Source organism: Talpa occidentalis, unplaced genomic scaffold (assembly GCF_014898055.3).
Source record: "Talpa occidentalis isolate TD23 unplaced genomic scaffold, MPIMG_talOcc4v2.1 talOcc4.16, whole genome shotgun sequence".
NCBI lineage: Eukaryota > Metazoa > Chordata > Mammalia > Eulipotyphla > Talpidae > Talpa > Talpa occidentalis.
The window spans coordinates 9,077,426-9,104,192 of record NW_023601653.1 but is presented as its reverse complement, the minus strand read 5'-3'; the positions used below and the strand labels follow the sequence as shown (position 1 = coordinate 9,104,192).

The following is a 26,767-nucleotide window of genomic DNA, read 5'->3' as shown; positions in this document are numbered from 1 at the left end:
TCAACTGGACAAGGACATATAAGCAAAACAAAACAAAGCCAAAAGCAAATGGATGGGGATTTCTTCAACTCCATGCTATTGACATTTTGGGACACATAATTCCTCGATACAGGTTGTTCAACTGCACCCCTGGCCTCTACCCTGCTAGATATTAGTGGTACCACTCCTGACAAGTTGTGACAAAATTGCCTTAAGCCTACATTAAGTAACCCTCGGCAGGCCTCATTTGAGAACCAAGGAATTAAAGTATATTCAAGTTTTCTGTTTAGCCCTTATAGTCGAAAATGCTATTCCTATTGAGAATATGATTCTAATATTCTTAATAATATTTTTCTTAATTGTCCAATAGTTATGTAAATATATTCTTTTGGTGAAGGATTCAAACAATACTGGTTAAATCATTGGCTTCACCCCCTCCCCTCCCATCCCTGTCTTCTGTATGTCTCCTTTTAGTTTGCTTTCCCGGAACAGTCTATTTCATTGGATTATAGACATCTTCATCTGGCCCCTAGATAGGGTTAATCATTTCAACAACTTCTACAGATTATTTTTTTTCAACTTGTGCAGTCCTAATTTCAATTCACAACATTTTAGAAGGCCAATTTCAATTTCTCACCAAACACAGCTACCTCAGTCTTTTTTAAGTATTAAAACAAAACAACCACTGCAAGAACACATGGTATATATTACATACTATAGATAGATAGATAGATAGATAGACACCTGAAAGTGTGAGAATTATTGGCAGATAAAGCTCGAGGTCAGGAAAAAAGGTTTGATTTCTAAGAAAACACCCAAGCAAGGCCAACCTGATTTTCTCGGTCAGAAACATCTTTTGATTTTTCTCTGACAGAGGTGGAATGAGGACATTACTTTTCCAAACAGACTTATCAGAAACTCAGAGACAACACGGATATCTTCATATCATTTAAAATCTTGCTTCATGAATTTTCACATTGGAGGTGTGGGTTGAGGATTCTTGAAGATATTCATAACCTTGGATTGGAAAAACCCTGGTGTGCAAATAATCCCATGTGATATGAATAACATTGAAAAGTATGTACCAAGTGCTCTTGGGGCAAAGGGAAGGAGCAACCTATTCTTTTTTTTTTTTTTTTTTAAATATTGAGTGGCTAAGTAATACAAGGTTTGCAAGGCTCACAAGACAAACCTGAGTTTATTTTTACTTTTTTAAAGATTTATTTATTTATTTATACAAGCACTGGGTACAGTCAGAAGCACGGGAGGGTAAGAAAATTCACCAGAGCCAGAGCGGGGAGCAGAGCAGGCAGAAGGACCGAAGTACACTGCTGAGGGGAGCAGTGGGCGGCACGAGAGGTCTGCACGCCATGCGGGACCCTCCTCTGGTGGCCGGGTTGCAGCCAGGGATCGAACCGGCGCTGCAGAGGCTGCGGGCAGCTTCGCAACCCAGTGCTCAACCACTAGGAGCAATCTATTCTGTCTGGAAGAAGGGAAGGAAAGATATTCCAGGCCGAAGAATCAGCAGGTGCAGAAGCACAGAGATATGATTTGGTTGAAGAGGATGTAAGGGGAGAAGCACTTTGGAGCAGTGTAGAGGGAGCAGTCTGTAGGGGTCATTGATCAGATCTAAGAAAGTGATTTTCCTGCCGAATTAGGAAAGATTTTTTCCATGTACAGACATTTGATTTTTGTTCAGGAAACTAGAAAAGAGAAAAAAAAAGAAAAACCAACTCATTAAAAAAGTGGTGAAAAACGTCACTTGTAATCAGGGAAATGCAAATCAAAACTACCATGAGATACCATCTTACACCAGTGAGAATGGCACATATTAAAAAAACTAGCAACAACAAATGCTGGCGAGGGTGTGGAGAAAAAGGAACTCTCCTGCACTGCTGGTGGGAGTGCAAACTGGTCCAACCACTATGGAGAGCTGTGTGGAGATTTCTGGACCTACTAAACATAGAGCTTCCATATGATCCAGCAATTCCACTCCTAGGTATTTACCCAAAGGACACAGAAACATCAATTCCAAAGAGCACCTGCACCCCTATGTTTATAGCAGCACTGTTTACAATAGCTAAGCTTTGGAAACAGCCCAGATGCCCAAAAATAGATGACTGGATGAAGAAGATGTGGTACATATATACCATGGAATACTACTCAGCATTTAAAAAAGATAAACACATGCAATTTGCAGCAACATGGATGGCGCTGGAAGGGATCATGCTCAGCGAAATAAGCCAGAAAGATAAAGAAAAATACCGGATGGTCTCACTCATAGCAGGAATCTAGAAAACTTAAATAAGGGACCAGGAAAATGAATAACTGTAAGAAAGTGAAAATCAAAATCAACAAAAAACTATGAACCAGAGACACTTTTTTGGGGGGTGGGGGGCAGGAGGGGAGGGACTGGGGTCAGAATGGGGGGTTTGAAATTGTATGGGGAATATAAAAATAAAATTTATTATTAATTAAAAAAAAGTGGTGAAAAGATCTAAACAAACTTACTGAGGAAGATATAGTGATAACAAATAAGCATATGAAAAGATGCTCAGCATTGTCATTAGAGAATTGCAAGTTAAAACAATGAGAGATGGGGAAGGGACATGATGGGGGCTGATATAGGTATAGGGGGTCAAAAAATATAAAATTTCAGTTGTAAAATAACTAAGTCATGGGGATGTAGTGTATAGCCTAGTGGTTATCCATAGTGTACTGCATATTTGAAATTTGGTTAGAGGACTTCAGTCCCCCCCATCAATAAAAATAAAATTGTAACCCGATTTATTGTGGTGATCACTTGGCATATATATATATATATATATATATATATCAAATCATTATGTGCTATATCTAAATTAGTATAGTTATATGTCAATTATATCTCAATCAAAAATAATGAGTACATCCATATACCTATTAGGATGGTTAAAAAAACACCACCACCTTGACAATACAAACTGATGGTGAGGATGCAGAGCAACAGGAGCTATCATTCAGTGCTGGTGGGAACGCGGTACAGTCACTCTGGCGAAAAGCAGTTTGTACAAGAATAAACCTACTCCAGCCATAAGACCCCAGTAATGTTCTTAGATATTTATCCAACTGATTTGGAAACTGAGGTCCACACAAAAACCTGCATAACCACAAATGTTTAAAATAGCTTTATTCATAATTGGCCCAAATTGGATGCAACCTAGATGTCAATAGGTTAACCATAAACTATGGTATAGCCATACAGTGGAATGTTATTTAGCAGTGAAATTGAGATGTGGAGTCACAAAAGGCCATGGAATAAATGAATAATGTGAAAGAAGCCCATTGTGAAACCAGAAAATGCAACATACTGTATGATTCCAATTATATGACATTCTGAATGTGACACCTTGATAATGTGGACTTTCAGGAATATGACAGTCTGGAAAAAGCAAAACTAAAGAGACGGTAGAGATGATTGCCAGGATTTAGTGGGTAGGAGTGGAGGAGGTTGAAACATGGATTTTTTTGGTTGGTGAAACTATTCTGTATGATACCATAATGGTGAATACAAGATATTACATATTTATTGAAAACCATAGAACTTTATAAGTAGCTTAAAGAGTAAATCTTAGTGTATGTAAATTTAGGAAAAAAAAAAACCACTCAGGAGACTGAAGGACCAGGGATGGAATATAAATGTAGAAAGATAATCTAAATGTATTTCAAATGTATAAAACAACCTTGTTGTAGGGATAAGGTGCTGACTTATGTAACTTTGAGAATGAATGGCGTCTGTAAGATTAAAAGCTTCAGAACTGTTGGTTAAGCACTGTTCTCTAGTTGACAATGGTGTTTCCCACAGGGTTACGGATTCACATTTCTGAAACCACTATATGTGGTAAATGGATGGTGGGTGTTGGGAGCCAAGTTGTCACAGGATTAGGAGATTATAGAATCAGGAAGTCAGAATGATCCAAGTGGTGGTGGATTAGAGTTCAGAACTCATGCTTAGTTTAATATAAATATTTGCCTGTAGAAATAACACACACACACACCCCCTTCTGCTCTGTCAGCTGAGATAGCCTAGAAGCGACAACACCCCTGCAGCAATGACTACATCTGGCACCCCGATCCTGATTCTTAATGCCATTCTCCAATAAAAGGAACAAAGGCTCTTCTGAAAAATGGATGATTCAGAAGTTAGGACAACAAATACACAAAGTGATCCAAGTGCATCTTAACTGAAGATGTAAGAAAGTGCTCGAAGCAGAACAAAACAAAACAAAACAAAGATCCACAGTCCAGTCCAATGGATATAGTGTGAATGGAAAGATCTCCCAATGGCATTTTGTGGACAGATATCAGGGATGTTGCTAAATGTCCTACAAAAGACAGGACAGTTCTCTACAACTTAGGAGACCCAAAATGTCAATAGTTGTTGAGGCTAAGAAACCCTCATCTAACATCTGCCAGTGACAGATTGGCATTTCAAGTCTGACCCAGGCCCTGTGTGGTGTACACCTGTCACATTCACAGCCTCCTACATTGTCTTTTGAAAAGTATTTTCCCGTATTTGGGAAAATTCCAATATTATAAGTCCTGCCTCCTCAAGGAAGAAGCTAAGACCCCAAATCAGTCTCTCTTGCAGCCAGGCAGGCACAGGGTCTGGACTCTCTCAAACAGCTGCATTCCTAAGAGCTTCCTATGATTCAGAAGTTAAGCAAGGTGCGGAAACAGGCTTTTGGAGAAGCATGGTGTTTTGTTGGTGCAGAAGGATGCAAAAACCTGTGGCCTTGAAGGGAGCAGCTGTTCCCCACCGGCAGTGGTGACAGCAGTCTCCTCACTACTGTATTGGGTGGGGCGCCTCAGCAATCCATCATGGGGGTTTCCTTATCAGGCCAGTTCAGTGTGGTTCTGAGCTTCATTCCTGAAAGCTTAGCCTGCAGCCACCTCTTCGGTACTCTCCACAAGTCCCTGAACTATGCAGTATCTTAATGTTCCTTTTGTGCTTAGTCAGAGTCAGCTTCTATAGGTCAGATCTAAGAACCCTGATGGATAAAGACCTCCCTGCTCCAAACTCTCCAGTGGCTTCCTACATATTCTAGAATGTGTCCATTCTCTGTTCAGCTAAAGGCTCTTCTTTATCTGGGATATACCCACTCAGTCCTCACTTGGACACAATGAGCCACCCTGGTACTGCCACTCATCTTGTTTGCCAAGAATGACCCCCATTGGCACAGCAATCCTCCTTTATGCACCCCAAACCCAGTACTGCTCTTACCCCTATCCTAAACAAGACACTTCTTAGGCTCCACTGTAAGAGATGACCCACTAAACTGAGATCTCCATGGGTGGGAATGTGCCTCTCTAGTGTCTGTGTCTCCAGCACTTAGGATGGTGCACAAAGTAGGTGATGGGTACCTGCGAATGAATGAACCTTAGGATGTGGACAAGTACTGCCACCTACTGGGAGGAGCTTGATTCAACTCAAAATTTTTGGGGACAATGACAATCATATAAAGATGAAACTGGATGATAGTCTCTCCCTCATCTAAGTCATCATGGGCAGCACTGCCAGACCTTCTATGGTGGCCAGCCTCCCAGATGGTCTCCAGTGATTCCTGCCTCTGGGTATTCATTTCTTTGGGCTGATTCCCAAGGTATACATACCTTGGGTTGATCCACATCTAAGGATTGCTTCTTGACCAACAGACTACGACAGAAGTGCTCGGAGGTGACTTCTGAGGCTAGAAATAAACAGCACGGTGGCTTCTGCCTTGGTCTTTCTCGGCTCTCTTGCTGAGGGAAGCCATATACCATGTCATGGGGACATTCAAGTAGCCCCATGGGTAGTCCATAGAGTGAACACCGAGGCCTCTTGCCGACTGCCATGCGAGTAGCCACCTTGGAGGCAGACTCTCCTCCGGAGTCAAGACCTCAGATAAATGCACCTTAGCCTACATCGTGTCTGTAACCCCAGAGACAGAAACAGAACCACCAGCCCAGCTCACCGTGCCCCAAGTCCTAACCGATAACCGAACCCGTGGGACAGTAAATGTTTTGGGGGGACTGTCATGCAGTCACAGCTTCCGAGTGCCTCGTCCGCGCTCGCTCACTGACCACCCGCGGTTTCACATTGTGCCGTCACCAAGGAAACTGCCAGGGCCGGGGGCCACCCAAGGCTTTTCAGAGCAGAAGCCGCTAGAAGTGGGCGCCCAGGGAAAATGGGGTAAAACCCTGGCCCACGCGGGGCTCGGGGAGTGGCGCGCGGCACCGCCCGCTGCATCCTCCCCGGCACCCCTGTGGTCCAGGAACACCTGGAAGGCGGCGGTGTAGACGCCGCCGGTCGCAGGGCAGCCGCGCCACCCGCGCGCCGCGCGCATAATCTACGCCTGCGCGTCGCCCTCCGCGCGCCCCCAGGCGGCGCCGTCGAGCACCGAGTCATCGATCGCAAGTTTCCCGGCGGCCTGGCCGGGCGCCGACGCCAGCGGCCCGCCGGGGGTGGGCTCCAGGGGGCGCCCTCAGCCCGGGGGCGGAGCGCTCCAGTTCCGGGCGGCCGCCGCGGCGGGCCTCCCCCCCGAATCACCTCAGCCCCCGCCCCGGGCTGCGGAAGTCGCTGGTCCCGGGCCGCCGCCGCCGTCGCCTCGGGCCCAGGCCCCTGGCCCGCCGCCGCCATGAAGCTGCGCGTCCGCCTCCAGAAGCGGACGGGGCCGCTGGAGATGCCGGAGGCCGCGCCGACGCTGGGGCAGCTGCGCGCGCGCCTGGGCCAGGCCCTGCTGCCCACCTGGGGGTACAGGTAGGCGGCCGCCTCGGGGCTCGGCGGCCGGGGGCGCGGGCCCGCCGCGGGGTCACGTGAGGCCGGGCGGGGCCGGGGCGCGGCGGGGCCCGCGCCCGGGACTGTGACGCGCGCGGCGGGCAGCGGCGGCAGCGCGGGGGGCCCGGCGCGCGGGGAGCATGGCCTGGCGTCCTGGGGACCCCGATCCCCTCCAGGGTGAGCCGTCGCCCCGTTTTTGCCGCCCGCCTGCCCCGGGCTGGGCTGCAAATCCTCGCGCCCCTGCACTTGTCAAGTTGGAAATGGACGAGCTTGGCCGGGTCCTACCTTTCCGGGCGCTTGGGGGGGAAGCCCCCCCATCCCCCGCGGTCGGGGGGACTTCGGCGGAAAAGTTGGGAAAGGATTAGAGGTGTCAGAGCTTGGCCCTCCGGCCGGTGCCACCTGTAACTGCGGCTGCTGCGAGGCTGCGCTCGCGCGGCTGAGTGTTCAGGTGCCCGCGCCGTGGGAGCGCCGGGCTTACCTGCAGAGTTTCTCCAAGTGCAGGCGGGTTTCTAATTATTTTGTATTTTCCTGGGTGGCAGGTTGCGCCTTTTTTCTTTTTTTTTTGCAGTGGTGGTTGGTGCTCAAACTAAGTAGACGTGGGCCTTGAGATGACAGAGCTTGCGGTTTGGGGAGAGTGACCTGGGAAATAAAGGATCAGATTCTGTTATTTAGGGGCCCAGGTGAAGCTGCTTTGTCTCCACGCAGTGTTTTGTGGCAGCAGCAAGCAAGGAATAGAGGGGAAAAGTAAGGGTGGGCCTCATCAAAGGCTGAGCTAGCGAGTTTGAAGCTTAGGAGCGTGCTTGAGAATACATGCAGGGCATTTTAGGTGAATTCTTCAAAGGAAAATCTTTCTGTTAAGTAGTTCCTCTTATAAGGCTTATTCACTTTAATTTTAGGAAACTCAGTAAAAGGAGACCTTTAAAAGATTATATTAGGTGACACGTCTGTTTTTTTTCTTAGTGTAAAACCTAAGTATTTTGCATGCTGGACTCCTTACCCCACACGTTTTCTCTTTTAAAGATATTTCCGTACGTATATATGAAATAATATACATGTGTTATAGGAAGGGCAGTCTTGAAAAGATGTGAAACCTAATATGACTCTTTGTTTACCCAAGAGCCCAAGTTCGCTTCACTTTCAGGTTTGTTTTTACAGTGAGGTTGCTTAACTCAGGAATAATAGTTTCAGTTTTTGAAAGTAAATTCATTCTTTGGAAAATAAGTTCATTTTATAAGTGGGTGATTAAAAAGTGTCCAGCTGGCATTATTTTTAAAGTGCTTTTACTGAGTTGAGATAACCATAAGAGATTCTTTGAAAGACTGGAGATTTCTAGGCTGGCATTTCTTGAGGAACTTAAGTTTTGTTTTCACAATTTTGGAAATTAGCCATTTTTTAACTCTTCTCCTGGAAGACCAGGTACTACTAAACTGTTCCCTTTTTCTAACAGGGGACCAAATGCTGACATTTTTATTTAATAGACAATTCTTTACCTTTTCTACAAATAGGTCTCTGAATGAACATTACAGTAGATACCGTTAAACAAACAGCCTTTTGATATGACAAAGATCCATAAACACACAGTTCATTTGAGGTGTTTTTCTTTTTTCTGCCAAAGTTTGGATGTTTTTTATTCTGGGCAACTGGCAGATTTCCAACATTTTATTTATGGAAGAATTTGAAGACAGAAGCATAGCCATTTATTTTCTAATAAACAGGAATCGTTTCTAAAATTCCAGTAATTTCTCTGCCAAAGACAATTTAAGTGGTAAGAAAAAATGTATTTAATTGAAAGAAAAGCATCAATTATTTTGAACACTTACGAAAATGCTATACTGTTAAGGAAGAATAAAAAAAAATCTCAGAAAATTAATGAAATCAGCATCACTGAGTGTAAGTATCTTATAAACTGTTCTGTAATCTACAACCTAGGGATTCAGTGATAAGAGTAAATAATTTTGATAGTTTCCCAAAACTCTAACTTCATATTTGTGTTTTGTTTTCATTAGTTAGTATTTCTAGGGTCATACCATATGCATTAATATATGTACCAAATGTTTTATTGGGGGGAATGGTGATAGGTAGCTCTTACTATCCTTATCCATCTTTCTTGGCAGTTCTGATACCCGGTTTGCAATTACATTGAACAACAAGGATGCCCTCACTGGAGATGAAGAAACCTTGGCTTCATATGGGATTGTTTCTGGGGACTTGATATGTTTGATTCTTGAAGATGCCATTCCAGCACCTAACTTACCTTCATCCACAGATTCAGAGCATTCCTCACTCCAGAATAATGACCAACCCTCTTTGGCCGCCAGCTCCATTCAGCCCAGCACACAGCATGAACTATCGAGTGATTCAGTCCAAGAACAGGCAACCCAGTCCGATGTCTGGAATGATGACAGTATGGTGAGTATTAAAGAGGAAATAGGGTGTTTTATAAATCATACAAACACCTGGATTCAATTTTGTATCAATCGGGATAATTATCATTAGTAGATTGCAGATTATATGCTTCTATAAAGTTTTTTAAACTGCTAAATCCTGGGCTGGTATTCCAAAGAACCCAGTTTTCACTTGTTTTGTTCAGACATTTACTTTTCAGATATCAATAAATTATCCCTGGGCTTATGTTGTTGCCTTGAAGCTCATGAGTCTCTGCTTTGCTTCTCTGGTCTACTCTGTTAAGGCTGTATATCCTTCCATTATTTCCAAATGATTTATAGGACATTTGTCCTTGGATTTTAATGTTGTTACCTCAGATTATATGTGCCACCATCAATTTGAAAATAAGTGCAACGATGTCCTTTTCTTCCCAGGTCAGCTACCCCTTTGTCAGTGGCACTGCTGTTTTCCTGCATTAAGACCTTGGGATGATTTTTGACTCTTTCTCCAACCTCTTAACAAGCCCTGTTTGTTTTTTCCTTCCATTCTAGGCTCCCAGAATCTGTTCTTCAGCCTGTTTTCTAGGTTCATATTTTTGATCATGTTAGTCCCTTGCTTTTTAATAATTGTGTCATAGATACAGCTGTGTTCACAATTTTTGAATGAAAAAGACTAAATATCTGTAGTTCAACCCTGTCCTGTTACAGAGGAAGAAAAGGCTGCCTGTCCTGCTATACCTGGTTTTTAAGGCTTTCAGAGAAGTTGCCCCACCCAACCTTTCCAGGGCTAGTTTCTGTTCTGCCCTTCTGTAAACTGTAAACCAGACGCCTCATTTTCCCTTCACTAGCCAAGTGCGCTCACACGCTTGCATATACACATGCACACCGCCGCGCCTCCTGTCTAGATCCCTCCCGACCCATTCCCAAGCCCTGCCAGCCAGAGCCCAGTATTTATTCTTTATTGCCTTATGAACATCTATTTATTTTTCTGCCTTTTCATTTCTTGGATAGCACATATGACCACTTGTATTACTTAATTTCTTAGTACTGATATTTATGCTGTCTAGTTGATTGTGTTGTATGTGTATACTTACTTACCACCCCAACTTAACTTTTTATGAGTATAAGTATTCATTGTGCCCTCTGTGACATTAAGTGTACACAGATAATGGAAAATGAACAGATTGGTTTAACAGATCTGTTTTAATAGATTGGTAAATTATGAAAAATATTTATGTTCAGATTTTTAGTCATAGTGTCTGGAGTGATTAAGCGTTATTATATAAGAATTATTCTAAAGGATTAATTTTTATAAAGTTCAAAGTATTTTTTATTTTTTATTTTTTGGAAATTATTATGGATGTCCATATTCTGGTCTTATAGAGGTAATTTGGGGAATGAGTAAGAATATTTAGTCACATATATAAATTATATTTCAATTTTTTTTTTTTTTTTTTTTTTTTTTGCTGATATCTCATTCAAAGATTCTGGTAGAAGGGCCCATTCTTTTACTTTGTTAAAATTGTCCCATAAGATAGAGCTTTTCATCAGATATGTGAATTACTTTATTAGTGTCCCTTTGGAAAATTTTGAGAAATGAACACTGCCTAAAGTTAGTAATTTCAGTTCTAAAAGCAGGTTTTGTTTTCTAAGACTTGTATAGGGTGACTGTAAAATCTAAGTGTGGAAACTGAGCTTGACATCTCATAAATAATGCCTTAAACACTGGAAACACTATGATCTGCCAGTTAAATGTAGAATGCAGTATTAGAAAAGAAAACTGGATGGATAAAATGTAAAATAATAGGAAAGTTTACTCTTGCATCTAAGTATAAATTAATTTTCTTATTTCATTCTCTTTGGAAATTCATCTAATACTTGTTGAGTCTTTAATGGGGTGCAGGGAATACATGGTATCAGATCCTCAGATTAGCTCTAAACTGCTTTTTAGTTACTTGTTCCAGTCTTAATAAATGACAGATCTGGTCAGTGAAAGGTGATGCTGAACTTTCCTCCCCCATTTTCACACGCATGAAGGGTATGATAAATAGTCATATCTTATCAGAACCACTCAGAAAATGTCAGTGGATCTCATGGAGGGGGAGTAAGGTTTGACAAGCTCACCAGGGGATTCTGATATTGCCCTCCCATGTCATTATCAATTTGGGGTAACCCTTTAAAATATTTTTTCTACATATATTCATGCTTTCCCGCACAACTGTCAGTAAGTAGTAAATGCACAAAGAAAGCAAAGAGCTTCCATGTGTTTCATAGTTTAACTAGATATTAAGTTTTTTTTTTTTTTTTTAACACAGTGGTTTCTATTTACTCAAACATATGAGGGCACCTCCTTTTTAGATAGTGTAAATTGTCAGTGGCTTCTGGGTTTTAACAAGTGAATTTGGTGGTGTTCCACAGCCCATCCTGGGGTATGGCCTTGGATTTTGGAAGAATAGCCTCTTGTTCCCTTACATCTTCTACCCTTTCATTCATACTACAGGACTTTAATTTCCTCTACTCCTTATTTAATGGAAATACGAACTTAAAAAGAAACATGTGCTTTGCATTTAGAGTTGAACACATGCCTAGGAAACAAACTTTCTGAGCAAAATTAATATAGGTAACTTAGTCTTACTGAAGCAGTGTATTATGTCTAAAAGCCCTGAACTCAGCGAGTCTGGAAATCTGGGGTTATTTCAGAATTACCTGACAACCTGGATTGTGTTACTTAATCAGTGTCATTTACGTATTTATAAAAAGCATATACCAATTTACAGAATTGGTATATAGTGCAAAGGAGAAATTACTGAAAATGAAAACATTATGAAATTATAAGGTATTATCTGTCAGTATTTGTTCAAGAATTTATTGAGTACCTACTATGTGCCAGGTAATATATTTGGGTTACAAAAAAATGGATGACCTGTAGTCTTTTCCTTTCTTTTTTTTTTTTTTTAATAGAGGCATGTTTTATTTATTTATTTGTTTGTTTGTTTTGTTTATACATGCACTGGGTACAGTCAGAAGCGCGGGAGGGTGAGAGAATTCACCAGAGCCAGAGCGGGGAGCACAGCAGGCAGAAGGACCGAAGTACACTGCTGAGGGGAGCAGCGGGCGGCAGGAGAGGTCTGCGCGCCAGACCTGTGGGACCCTCCTCTGGTGGCCGGGGAGCAGCCGGGGATCGAACCGGCGCCGCCGAGGCTGCGGGCAGCTTCACAACCTTGCGCTCAACCGCTGCGCCACCGGGGAGGCCCAGTCTTTTCCTTTCTAAACTAGAGGTCATGGTAGGATGTAGGTGTGTAGTCAGAGAATTGAATGCACTATAATAAAGCACAGCAATCAAAGCCTTTGCAGAGTGGAGGTCTGTATTGCCTCTGTTATGAGGCGGAGAATACTGGAGTGGGCAGGAGGCACTGGCAGAAAGTGAATTTGATACAGTGTCAGGGATCAGGTAATAAAGGAGCTGGTATGTTACGGAGTCTAGGAGCTTGGACTTTATTTGTAGGCCTGCATTTCTCAGCATGTCCTCTGTGAATAACCTGTTTCATGAAATTATAAGTAAGTGTTATGGGGATGCTGAGTGTTGAGGAAGGAGGATAGTGTTTCTTGATTAAGTGTTATGCACAGCTATTATTATTAAACTTCTCAGAGCTTTGTAATGCCAATAATGTATTTTGTGAATATAAAGAGTGAGGTTAGGTGGCTATAGCATGTGGCATTTTAAAAACTTGATAGCAGACCGCTGTTTCCCCTAAAAACATTTAGGGTCACACTCCAAGGCACAATTTGGGGAAATGGTACTATCTGCATTGGGGAAATACTGGCAAGTTTTAAGCTGGGACATAGGGCATCACTGGAGTCTTAATTATTAAGAAACTGGCAGCAGTGGGTAGAATCTTTCTTGGAAGACAAGAAAGAGGAGTAAGTATAACTAGAGAGGATATTGCTGGAAGTCAGGAGATAAATGAGTCTGAGGTACCAACGGAGTAGGAATAGGCAGATTTGAGAGAGATTTAGGAGATACAGTCAGTGGAACTTCATGAGCAATCAGGTTGAGGGTGGGACTTAGTAAGGTGGTGGGAGAATTCTAGTCCAGGTTTTAGACTTGTCAGCCAAAATTAATAGAGATCAGGGATTCAGGATGGAAGACTAGATTGCAGGCTCACTTATTTAGGAGGGCTTACTTACAATATGTCCCATTTTTGAACCCAGTAATGTATTTTGACATTGAGCCCTAATCTCACTTCTCTTTAGGAGTCAGTTTATACTGTGCACAAATAAAAGATTATGTAAGTAATAAAAGATTAAAACTTACTGTTTTTGTGACCCTTTTCAGCCAGGGCCTAGTCAAAATTTTGAAGCTGAGTCAATTCAAGACGTGGTGGATATGGAAGAGGGCACAGGCGTCTACCCCTCAGAACCAATGCTCTGCAGTGAGTCGGTGGAAGGGCAGGTGCCACATTCACTAGAGATCCTGTATCAGTCGGCTGACTGCTCTGATTCCAATGATGCCTTGATAGTGTTGATACATCTTCTGATGTTGGAGTCGGGTTACATACCTCAGGTGAGTACTCCAAGCTGCCAACACACTCCTTGTTGGGGTGTAAGTTTCCCATGGTGGCGGAGGTGGGGGAGGGTGTACCAACAAGCACCTCCAGGCTGCTGTGGTACTCTAGATTTCTTTGTCAAAATTTTATTAATAGTAATATTAATGACTTGAAAAATTGTACTAAGGGAATGCTTGTTTCTAGATAAGTTGGGGGCCTCTTGAACTTTTAATCTTTTTGATAGTAACATTTTTCTTCATAATTTGTTCCCCTTTAATTTCCTTCCCCAGGGAACTGAAGCCAAAGCTGTGTCCATGCCAGAGAATTGGAAGTCGGGCGGAGTGTATAAGCTGCAGTACACACATCCTCTCTGCGAGGACGGCTCTGCCGCTCTCACCTGTGTGCCTTTGGGAAACCTCATTGTCATAAATGGTAACTGGAGGGAATAGTCGTGGTCATCAGTTTATGAATACTTGTATTTCTATCGAAGTATTTTATAGCCATTTCACTGATGGGTTAGTATGATATAGATGATACAGTTATGAGTGTCTCCCAACTTTATTTTATCCCTAGACCACTGATGACATGAGTCTGGAAGATTCTAGAACCCCAGGGTTGATGTTTAGACTAGCTGCCTTCACTCTTGGGGCAGCCATACTCTTTTACTGTCTTAACATTGTGACTTTTTTTTTGCCCCAGTGGAGTTGTGATAATAGGAGTAGGTGAGTTACTACATATAGACTCTTTGAAGAATACTTTTTCTTTATGCCTGAGGTTGACTTTTTAATTTTTTTAACGAAGGTCTTAGAACTGGGAGACTATGAGCTGAGTTCGCTTTTTAACGAGTTTGGCATCTGTGAGCACTGCTGGAGGTTTCGATATATGTGTTTCATCGCCCAAGAAAGTCACTGCATAGTTTTTCTTTTTTTAGTTCTCTTCACATTAAGAAACTTCACTGAGATAGCAGTACATTCCATCTTTGCATTTCAGTTCAGCTCAGCTGCCACCCCAAAGTCCATACCAGCTGCTAGCAGTCTATGGAGTAGTCTCAAAACTACAATCTGGAGGTCCAGAATAGTGACGAAGATCTTTCATTTTCTGTTTTGGATTTTTGAGGTTTATCCTCTAAATAAGATAGTAGGGTAAGGCTAGGATGACTGTATATTGTCTTTTTTAGTACAGCCCATCTGTGTAGCAGAGACAGTCACTCTGACATGCCTTAGCTCAGTTTTCAGTATGTTTTGCAGCTACTAGCTTAGGAGGAGGCTTAATAGAACCCCCAACACCACTTAAACCTTGAGTAGCAACATGTTTGTTTTAGTTATTGAGATTTTTTTTATCATAAGATTTTGTTTGAGAAGTGATTTTTCTGCTGAAAATATATATATATATATATATATTTTAAAGATTTATTTATTTATTTATACAAGCACTGGGTACAGTCAGAAGCTCGGGAGGGTGAGAGGATTCACCAGAGCAGGGAACAGAGCAGGTAGATTGACGAAGAAACACACTGCTGAGGGGAGCAGCGGGCGGCAGGAGAGGTCTATGCGCCATGTGGGACCCTCCTCTGGTGGAGGGGGAGCAGCCGGGGATCAAACTGGTGCTGCAGAGGCTGCAGGCAGCTTCACAACCCAGCGCTCAACCGCTGCGCCACCGGGGAGGCCCTAAAATATATTTTAAAGGTCACTGTCTTAACACTGTCTGGATCCTTGAAGTAAAAGATAGTTCTGTATCCCTTACTACATCATTGCTGCTTTTTAAATCACTGTATTTCTTGAAATGTTATTTAAAAGTTTCAGAATTCCAACTTTAACAGCTCTGGTGGTGGTCCACGTTTGTCAGGACATGGCTTTCCGAGGGCGTTAGGCCCTGGCATTATCTCTTCGGCTCATCACAGTTAGCACATGTCACTTTAGTTGGGTGCCTTAGACACAAAGGGTGTCTAATCAGTAATCATACAGCAGGATCTTTTGATTTGTAAATGTAAAGTTACCAAATAGTAAATGTGAGGTTGTACTTTTTGCCTCAGTTTCTTATAATTGCACTTTACCAACATGGTATGATAATTTAAAGATACTTAACAGAAAGTGAATAGGTGCTGAGTGTCTCTATGATGTCCTAAAATTTCTTACTTTGTTTCTTTACTATTCTTGGCAAATCAGCTGCTTGCACACGTCTGTGGCAGACAAGCAGACCCGAGTCTTTGGTAAGGAGCAGTTATGTCCTTAAATCTTTCCTTCACCAGAGACATCCTGCTCACGCACATAAGCACATCACTCGCTCTGCAGGGGACTGAGATGAAGCGCTCTTTGTAGATAGGACTAAAATTGAACTCTCTGGTGATACTGAGAATATTTGTCCTTTGGTCTAGAGAGGAGATGATGCTGTCCAAACTAGCAGGATTCTTTTAACAACATGGGAAGTCTCATTGCCAAGGTTAAAAAGTACATGGAATTTTTGGTGACCTTGTTAGAAATAATGATTTTATTGTGTTTAACTTTCTCCTACTAACCTTGTTGCATATCTTTTGAACACTGATCGGTGCTGTTGGTAATACTGAGTGGATTTGATGTAAAGGTGCTTACCGAAGTTCTTCAAGGTGGTGCTTTGGAGTGACTTTACTTCATTGAATGGCAGGTTTACACTTTGGACTTCACTCTGAAGGAAGGAAATAGGCATTTGAGCAGTTTTGTATAATGTGTCCTTTATCTATTGGGGCAAGGAAATGCAAGCCTATACAAAAACAAAATGTAGACAACTGATAAAGTGACAAGATTTTTTGATCATCATTCTTTTGGTTTTTACAGCTACACTAAAAATCAATAATGAGATTAGAAGTGTGAAAAGATTGCAGCTGCTGCCAGAATCTTTTATTTGCAAAGAGGAACCAGGTAATATAACAGTGATTTAACTTTGGGGATGAAGCTTTGAGAGGGTCACTTAAAAAAAATCTGAAAGGTAATATTCAAAAGGCTGAAAATTTCTGCATGAGAGTAAAGCAAGTGGTGGGCATTGTTGCAGAGTTTCTGTTATTTGTAGGGCCTTGGGGTGCTGCATTATTAGGCATATTGCCGCCATGGAATGCCAGTAGTATGCAGTCCAGCACATGGGGATGATGCTTTAGCTCCTGAATTAATCTTTCTGTGGATCTTTCTAGCAATGTATTTGACCCATTTGGATTGGAACTGTTTTGTAATTGTGCAGTGCAACTTCATTACTGAAAATTATTGGAGGAAAACTGCACTCAGAGTGTATGCTTAAATTGATGTAAATTTGGTTGCTATTTGATGCAGATTGGAATTTTACCAAGTTTGCATTATAGGCATGATTTTGCTTATATGCTCTTAAATTATTGCTACAAAGACAGAGTGTTCCTTTTTATTTTTTCAGTTAAACTTAGCTGAGAGGCAGGTTAGTAGTCGAAAGAGAAGAGATGGGGTGGAGAGGAGCTAATATCTTTTAAATGGCTGTTTTGTGGACATGGGCCTTAGTGAACATTACTTTATTTCATCCTTATAGTAAGTAAGCTGAGGGGTTTTAAAACCCATATAGAGTGGTGTGGTATGGCAGAGATGATATTTACAGTAATGTATTTTAAGGGAAGGCTGTATAGGTCTAGATCTTTGCTTTGAAGACCTAGGGACTTGTTCTTGTTACTTCCCAGTCAAGATCAAGTCCTGAGAGACTGGCTTTCTCTAACTAAAACTGATAGGAAAAGGAGACCAGTGTTCCTTAACTTATTTACCCCCCATTATCAATCCTCTAAGGAGCCTTTCTACACATTCCCCCCATTACTCTCTCCCAGGAGATTTTTCATGCCATTGGTATTGTGTATTTATGTACTATGGCCCTTTGGAAAGTCATAAACCAATTTAATAGGATTTTTTTTTTTTGCCCTTCAAGAGCCAGTTTTGCCACGTGGGGGCGTTTGTTGAGAATGCATTATAGATGAATACAACCTGTAAAGATGGTCTTACCATTAGGACCAGAAAATCATGAAATCCTTGGCTGCAGCACTGCATGTTGACCTCCATACTACTGGGGAGGACCTTGCTGTGGGGGGTAGAAATACTCTATAGCAGTGGAGATTACTGTGCCCATTTTATAGATCAGGAAACAGGTCAAGAGGAGGTGACTGACTTCAGGAACACAGAGGTAATAATGGTGGAATTTAGAGTATATTTGACTCGTAAGCATATTTTAAAAAACTTTGATAGGAATTAGCTCAGATTCATACTTTCTATCTAGTTTCTGTTAAAGAAAAAGGAAGTGAAAGGGAAGGAGGAAAGTTAATATTGTTATAAGTTTATGGACTATTTTAATTGAATATTTTTAATACAAGACTTTTATGTTGGGTAGGAGTATGCTGCCGAAGTTTAACAAGTTTAATTTTTACTGCAGCTTATAGTACTTAGTATGTACTAGATAATATTATACATCCTTTTACTTAACTTTCAAATTTCTGATGTTCTTTTTTTTTATCAACGGTATATCATTTTATATCCTTGTTTTTTCATGATAAGGGTTTTATTCCCTCAGGTGTGGTTACCATAGTTTTCCTACCATCAAAGCACCCACAGTCTAACCCTTTTATTTGTAAGCTCCTTGCTACTTTATATATGTAATAGGTCACTGAAGGAAAAAAGTAGCTTAAAGAAAATCAGTTTTTGCACTTGAAAAAAAGACCATGAACCACACTGATTTTTAAAACACCTTCACAGAGCAAGCATAAACTGAGTACCTCTCTACCTGTATGCTAGGCACTGTGTGCAGAGCTTTAAATTTAACCACTTTGGTGTAGTGATGGTGTCTTCTTTAAACAGGTAAGCAAACAGGTGCAGCTCAGAAGGTTCAAGGTAATACACTTGGTCAAAATAGCAGAACTGTGGGGGTGACCTCTGCTGTTTGACAGTGCTTCTCACATAGCGATGTACAGGTGAGGCATCTGGGGCTATATAAATGCAGGTTCTGATCAGGACGCCCAAGAGTCAGTATTTCTAAACAGTTCCAGGTGATGTCCTTTCTAGTGATCACTGGCCATACTTTGAGTAGGGGGTAAAATCATTGCTTTGGATCCAGACAGAATTAGCACATACCCTGTCCTGCTGCTGATGGTTCTCTCCACCTTGTCCTGTGTTTAAAATGGGGGTTGTACTGTGTATCTCATGATTACAGGGGAGTGACTAATTTGAAAGAAAATTTGAAAAATGCTTGACACAGTTACTGGTACATGGGCCTTACGTGATAAATACTGTTACTATCCTATTAGCCTTCGGCCCCCACAAAAGAAGTTAGTCCCCCACTGTATCCCTGGCGCCCAGAACAGTAGATACTCGTTCAATCTTTGTGTGTATGGCGCTCATACAACAGTTTCCCTTGTGTAATGTAGCCTATGAGCTGTGTAGGTCGGTGCAGCTCTGGTCTTTTGATATCCTGGGATTTTCAGCTTTGCACTTGAGGGTCAGTCTTCAGAGTCCGTGTGCTTCCTCCTCCTCTAGGGACTTTGGTTCATGTCTGTGTAGGAACCGTGACGATTTATTACCGCTTTGCTTTGGTTTGGCAGAAGTAGAGGGCACCATTGCAAATTTTTCCACTTGATTTTGTGTTTTGATTTTTCATTAAAAATATTCCAGGGGAAAATGTAGCCAAGATATACAAAGATCTTCAGAAGCTTTCTCGCCTCTTCAAAGACCAACTGGTGTATCCTCTTTTGGCTTTTACCCGACAAGGTGAGCGTTGATAAATCATCTCAGGTTGAGTAGCTAGAAAAAAAACAGTAAGTTTACATACCATGCTTGTCTCTGACATAGGACTTGCTGCTTTTCTCCTAGTGAAATTCCACTCTTTTAAGACTAAGTTTAAATGTTAATTTATTAAATGTTACTCGTTTCCTCTGTCTTTCCATGGCATTTTGTACATATCTTTATGCTAGCCCCTTTTCCACTATATTGTTTATATGATGTCTTTCCACCTGAGGCTAAGAATATTTTGAAAGTAGGAAATATATCTTATTCACCTTTGTATTTTCATGGCCCACTGCAGGGTCTGTATAGATGTTCAATAAACACGTGGGGAAGTGTAATTACAGGGTAGAGAGTGGTTGAGAATTATAATTTACAACAATATTTTAGCTGTTCAGTAATTTCAGACTTAGACAAAGAGACGTGGTTTTATTTGCTATTTGTATGTAGAACAATATTTTAGGTCTCAGATTGCATGTTGCCAAGGCTGTTAGTACCATAGTTTTCTTCTTCAGTTGATGGTGAGGGAAAGGTATAAAATGAATTTTAAAACCCTTTATTGGATTTTGATTATCTTAGCTAACGGACAGTAGTATCACAGGTATTCCCGAGGGACTAATAATCAAAACACAATTTTCATTTGACTTAGAATATATCCTTCTTTGTTTTGCTTTGCTTCTGAATTTATCTATATCCCTCTTTTTTTCCAGTGTAGTAAACATCAAATGATAGTAATTGCTGACATAAGAGTGCTGTTATTTAGAAACTGTGATCTTTATTTATTTGATGTGTATTAAAAGTGTGTATTCCCACTAAGACATAACAGGAATAAGGGACTTAGACTTAATGGTAGTCTGGTCACGCTGGGATTAAAAAGTTGATGTCGCTGAAGTATATGCGGATTGAGACCACCACCTATTCATCGCCTCTTTAGAAAGGGAGGAAATGGTAACTTCTCTTTACTCTGTGGGGAGAGCTGGGTGCTCTCGGTGATCCCGTGTTTTTCCTTTTAGCTCTGAACCTCCCAGATGTGTTTGGGTTGGTCGTCCTTCCTCTGGAGCTGAAGCTGCGCATCTTCCGACTCCTGGACGTCCGTTCCGTCCTGGCTTTGTCTGCGGTCTGTCGAGATCTCTTTATCGCTTCAAATGACCAACTCCTGTGGAGGTGTTTATATCTGCGGGATTTTCGAGGTGATTTCCAAGATAACATGTTAATGTGAAAAAAACTCTTTCTTACTGAGATCTTCATTACTCAACTTGCCAAACTTAGTCTTTTTTTTCTTGTGAGTTGCAGAGAATCATAACAGTATCACCTTACTGTAAAGCAGATCTAAGCTTTATATGCCTTTCCCCATGTCTTGAAAACTCCCATTCTTTTTTGTGTTTTCTGAAACACAAATTGCCCGTTAGACTAAGTTGACTATTTCAAGATAAAAAAATGGAAGCAAAACACGTTTATTCTCTCTTTAGATCACCCTCGGTATCTGACCTGGAGATCCACCGCATTCCTAACTTGCCACTAGAGGCAGAGGCCACACCCAGATGAGGTTGGGGCAAAGAGGTAGTGTGGGCCAGTCAGTGCTGGGAGAGGGGACCACACTTTCCTCTGTGTCCCTGAGGGAATCACTTGAGTGAATTAGCCACGGAGCACAGAATGGTGTGGTTGCCCTCAGCTGTCAGGAGAGATTTGAGTTAGGTTCTGGAATGTGCAGATGATATCATATCTGTTAAATGATTCATGTTCCGTTTTGTGTTTAATGAGTAAGCTTCAGTTTCCTTAGGGACAAGAACAGAGCCTCTGCTTAATGCCAGATGAATGAACTGTTTTAAAATCTTGTTTTTTGTTTTTACTTTGTAGATGGAACTGCCAGAGTTCGAGAGACAGATTGGAAAGAAGTAGGTACTATCAAGGCGAATATTCAATAGTCACAGCATTAGAAGTAACTGATGGATTAATACATTAAGGGCTTATTTTTACTTTTATTATGGTAGAGTGAGATTTGTTTATATTTATAGCTGTTTTTCAGTAAAGGAAAATGTTTTCAACTTTTTATACTCAATCCTTATTTTCTTGTAACTATACAAGGAAAAATAATCTTAACAAGATGATTGTCTTTCACCTTCACTTAAAACATTCTTCCTTCTGTTAGAAAAAAATTTCTAAATGAATTATATTTGTACCAGAGTAGTCTTCCTCATGTATGACGATTGGTCATGTTTTACCTGCAGATGACCACTGTGAAAGACATTGCTAGCACTCAGGATGACTTTGCATAAAGTACTAGTGGGAAAAAAACCAACGACAATGAAAGTCTCAAACATGTACAAAAGCCCGGTACTGTTCTTTAGACTATATCCCATCCTCTAGAATGGGCATCATTTGTTGTTATTTTATTGAGGAAAGAAAAAAAAATGAAAGAGAGATGCCTGCATAGACACAGACAGGCCATCTTAAAAGACAAGAACTGCCTGTTTAAATTGAGACCCACCATGGACATAACGAAAAAGTAAATTTAAGTGCTCACCTTAACTATATTTTGTGTGATATTCAATAAATATAAGGAATTTACACTTTCAAGAAAGACTGACCTACTATTGCTTATCAGCTCGAGAGCTCTAGAGTGCATGTCAGAATAGAAAGTACCTGTCTCTCATTTATCCCTCTTTTGGATTTCTTTTTCCTTCAAACCAGCACAGCAGCTCCGTCGCAGTGTGGTTAAAGAACGGGGCTCCTCTGGCATTGTTTGCAGAGCGGCTGCTGTCCTCATGCACATAGAAACTGCTGAGAGTTCTTCTCTGTGCACCGGCTTATCTGCCTAGACGCGTGGGAAAGGGAAAGCGTAGGTCTAGACAACAAAAGCCAACTTAGAATTTAAGGAAAACATCCAGGTTGCTAATTTCTTGTTTTTCTACAGCTGTACAGGAAGAGGCACAAGCAAAGAAAGGAAGCTCAGCGGGGACGACACGTGATGTTCCTGCCATCGTCGCCTCACCCCATTCCATTCTACCCCAACCCCTTGCACCCCAGGCCCTTTCCCCCCAGTTCTCTGCTTCCTCCAGGAATTATTGGTGGTGAATATGATGAAAGAATAATACTTCCCTATGTTGGGGACCCAATCAACTCACTCATACCTGGGCCTGGGGGGACACCTGGCCAGTTCCCCCCACTCAGACCACGTTTTGATCCAATTGGCCCACTTCCCGGACCTAACCCCATCTTGCCGGGGCGAGGTGGCCCCAATGACAGATTTCCCCTAAGACCCGGCAGGGGTCGGCCAACTGACAGCCGCTTACCGTTCATGTGATTGATTTGTAATCTCACTTCTGGAGCTTTTCTGGTTTTGTTTTTTAAAAACTGCAGCTGTCATCTCATTGGGGTGCTGTTCTCTAGTGTTTTCTAATGGCGTGGAGAGAAATGCACTCATAGAAACCTTTCAGTAGATCCATGTACAGCTCCAGGGGTGGGGTGGCCCCGGTGTCTGCATGCCAGGGTTGGCCTCGGGGGTAGTTGGCTACTCACTCCCTACTCTAATTCCCCGTTGTTCACGGATAATATTCTATACCAGATTAAAAAAAAAAAAAACATTCATGGCAGTCTTGACTTTTATTACAGAAGATGTGAAATGAATTTCAGAACAGCTTCACAACATTACTTGGACATTTCAGAATTATCAGAGAACGTATTCATTGTCATCAGATTGTTGCGGGGGATTATTTTTACTGTTTGGTGGCACCCTTTCGTCAAAGGAAATCGCTTCAGAAGCCTGACATAAATGAATAAAAGCAGAGCTAGTTGGGTTGAACGGGGCTCTGCAGCTCTTTCTCATGCTCCAGGGTGGAACCTACTAGGTCCTGAAGCAGTGCTATTTGACAACCATTGGGTTACAGAACTCTCGCTTCTGCTGCTTCTGGAGAGGAGTTGGATCATTTCTCCTTGTGTTTTGAACACCTGGTGCCTAATCCATAATCTGAGGAGATGACATCTTTTAACCAAGTTCTGCTTTGCATGCTGGTCAGGCACTTGTTCTTCAAAGATAACCTCTTATTATTTGAAGAACATTTGTTTTGAAGACTTAAAATGTCCAAAAATCAAGATTTATTTTTCCTACAAGAAAAAGGCCAAACACAAATACCTCATACAAACAACTGTAGAAACATGCTATAGTGACAAATTAAAATCCAAATTACAACACGGGAATAAAAGGCTATTAGTATTTGCAGAAAATATTGAGGACTATTGCCAATGTCTTCCTGCTTCTTAAAAATGTTTTGCATATAAGGAAATGGCTTGGAATGTTATGTGCTGCAAGAATATTTTGAGTCCTTCCTACATGTGAAAATTTTTTTTTTGCTACACAGATTTTTTTTTTCCATCACAGTGAAGAAAATTCAATCAATAATGTGATTTTCCAGAGCCATGTTGCCTTTTAGTAGCTTAATGTACAAGTAAAGGATTAGGACTGTTGATACTTCCTTCTGTGGCGTTTTGTGGTATCTGAGCAATAGGACAGTTTTTGAAAAACTGTCCACTGGATGCCATATGGCTTTTATTGGGGCTGGACTGAAAAGAGCCACCCTGAAGCTTTGATGGGTTGAAATACATCCTAGTTCTCCAATACACCTCCATGTGGCCTTAGAAGTTTGGGTTGTACCGGGTGGGGGGCGCATGTGGTGGGGGTGGAGCACACAGTGATAACTAGAAGCACCAAATACTATAAAACAATGAGTTTTCAAGATGCAGTCCTTTCCGAAGGGTCCCTGGGGGGTCCATGGCGGTGCTGGTGTCACGCAGGTGCTGCCTTCCCACCGGACCTCGGACTCTGCCATTTATCACAGACCTCCTAGTTCAGGGCATTGGCGGGGTGCCAGACACCTAAATTGGCAGTCCTCTCGCAGCAGCTCATCTACAGTCTTAAAACAACCCTCCAAACTTTTCCTCTTGAATAGCTAATTTATAGTTAGAAGCTTATAAAACCCTCCATTCGTTCCGTGACGCAGACTGCAGCGTTATATATATTGCTGGTGTGTAATGACGGCGGATCATGGTGGGCAGCAGCCCGTTCACTGTGGCTTTCTGACACCACTGATTTATTGTGATGGAGGCAAGATGGCCGAGAGCCTGGGGAGCATGGTAGCATGAGGTGGTTCGGGACCATTGGCCTGTTAACGACTTCCCGTGGCTCCTTCCTTCCCCTTTGAGTTAGTTTTATTAACTGGATCTTGCTCTTTTTCACTCCCTTCCCTGCTTATAAATGAAACGGGCTTAGCATGCCTGTTGCAAATCAAATCATGGGAGAGATCCTCTCTTTCCAACTTAAAGTTTTGTGATCTGGTAAAAAAACAGTTGAATTGTATCCTTCCTCAGCAATGGCTGACTCTATTCCTGAGATCACTACCTAGCTTAATGCTGCTGTTGTCTGATGGAGCTGACACCCCTCCCTTCATTGCCCGTACGAGGGGTCCAGCCCAAGCTGCACCTTTCTCCAACCCTGCACAGTAGCTGCGGAGGACACAGCCTCAGACCCCAGATCTCTGCTGTGCTGTAGAAACATGCTATAGTGACACATTAAAATCCTAATCACAACACGGGAATAAAATGCTATTAGTATTTGCAGAAAATATCGAGGACTATTGCCAGTGTCTTCCTGCTTCTTAAAAATGTTTTGCATATAAGGAAATGGCTTGGAATGTCATGTTAACATTCTGGTTAACACCCTTCCATTAATTTCCAGTTCACTGAAGGAGACATGGAGTCGATAAGACTCCTGGGAAGTCCTAGGTAACTCACACAAAGGTTTAAGCATGACTAACATCTCTTGGGATTCCCCAACACAACACTGAAGTTTCTATTTCAGAGGAAAGCAGGGGAAATGTTCATTGAGACCCCAAGATAATGTTATCTCTTGCTCTCGACTACCAATGCAAGGCCAGAGAGAGAAAATACTTAAAATGCAAAGTTTGGAAACTGAAAAGTGAGAATCAGAATAAACAGAAGGTATTTAGGATTTTAAAGAACCCACATACCTTGTAGAAGGAATGTTCAGTATTAGATTGGTTTTCCCTTAAAGGGATGCCTCTCTACTTTCAAAGAGCACTTGCAGGCCATTGTCATCGTTTCCTCCAGCCTGCCCGTTGAGAGAGCTCTGAAGACACAGCCCGAGTGTCCAGCCTCATCTCTTTCGGCTGCATGTTGTGTCTACGGAAACAAGACGCCTCTGTCCCCTCTGTGCACCCTGTGTGGTTAATGGGCCGATTGGACTTCCCTGGAGCCCGGCGTTCCAATTTGCCTCCAGCCAAACCCATGCTAACAGGGTCTAAATATTAGCCTAAAACTGTGCATTTAATCAGGGACCGCTTAGGACTTAAGGCCAGCTTCTGACACTTGTCTGCAGGTGGTAAATGACCTGCTTGCTCTCTGGGGTAAAGCAAGCATGTAATACACAGGAACGTGCCCTCAGGCTGTTTCTCCACAGAATTACATTCCCACGGCCCCTGCAAGGCTGACCGAGGACGCGTCACCCGTGACTCCAACCTGCATCTCTCCTAAACACACAAAACGAGCCCCTGTCCTGCCAGCAGATGGACAAAGGAGAGTCTTAGAGCCCTCCGTGGCTTTTCAGGCATGAATGCCCTTTCTACACCAATTGTTGTGGGGCAAGCCCGCAGGCTGGTAAAGCAGGAGGGCTGGCGGGGCAGGGGGAGGGGACCGCAAATCTTACTCTTTTTCTCTGGGCTCTCTCTGGCGTTCTCCCATGGCCGCTTCCTCTCGTAGTAGCCGTTGCCTGTCCTCTCAGAGCCATTCCGCCATAGCTGTTCTCATGGCTGAGTGACGCCGCCCTTATGGAGCCTCCGCCTCCAGGCTCAGGTGTGCCCACTTACGCCTGCCTGCACCGTGATCCAGGTGTCCACAATCAGGGAGCCCTGCGCCTGCCTCCCAAGCGTCTCCTGCATTCAGGGCTGCAGGTGATGCCACAGAGGCCAGTGATGTCAAAGCCTGACCCATTTCACTTACCCTACGGTTGCCAACCTGTTGTGTGAAATTGCACAAAGCACAAGATCCCAGTCTGCTCGCCAGCGCTGGGGGGACAGGGCTCTGAAGTGACACCGCAGTGGGAGGACGCAGCTGGGGCTCTGCAGTGGTCTATCTCAGGGTGTGTGGTCTGGGAGGGGATCCATCGTGCTGTCTGCCCCCTGCACCCTCTCACCTGGGCTGACAATGGCACCTCACCTCTTCCGCCCCAGCCCTGCAGTCAACTCACCATGAGGGAGGGTCCATCACCTGCCCTTGTCCCCATTCTGCTTTGCTCCCGTCCCTTTT

At 42.5% G+C, this 26,767-nt stretch overlaps 2 protein-coding genes across 3 annotated transcripts in view; one reads left to right on the top strand and one right to left on the bottom strand.

Moving 5' to 3' along the window:
- Positions 1–6,266, bottom strand: part of BPIFC (BPI fold containing family C) — a 46,135-nt gene extending 39,869 nt beyond the window's left edge. Inside the window, exon 1 of the mRNA XM_037513677.2 lies at positions 5,632–6,266. The gene's annotated coding sequence lies outside the window, so the exon portion shown is untranslated. The remainder of the gene's footprint in view (positions 1–5,631) is intronic.
- A 307-nt stretch (positions 6,267–6,573) lies between these two features.
- Positions 6,574–23,034, top strand: FBXO7 (F-box protein 7). 2 transcript variants are annotated; one of them, XM_037513675.2, is made up of 9 exons: positions 6,574–6,757; positions 8,890–9,184; positions 13,496–13,723; positions 13,997–14,138; positions 16,517–16,600; positions 19,343–19,438; positions 20,464–20,640; positions 21,308–21,345; positions 22,365–23,034. In XM_037513675.2, exons 1-9 carry the CDS (start codon positions 6,636–6,638, stop codon positions 22,752–22,754), a joined length of 1,572 nt encoding a protein of 523 aa, XP_037369572.1. In that variant the 5' UTR covers positions 6,574–6,635; the 3' UTR covers positions 22,755–23,034. The 2 variants fall into 2 exon arrangements, with proteins under 2 accessions (XP_037369572.1, XP_037369573.1); XM_037513676.2 differs by lacking the exon at positions 6,574–6,757 and adding an exon at positions 6,898–6,952 and having other exon boundaries at positions 9,042–9,184.
- The last annotated feature ends 3,733 nt before the right edge of the window (positions 23,035–26,767 follow it).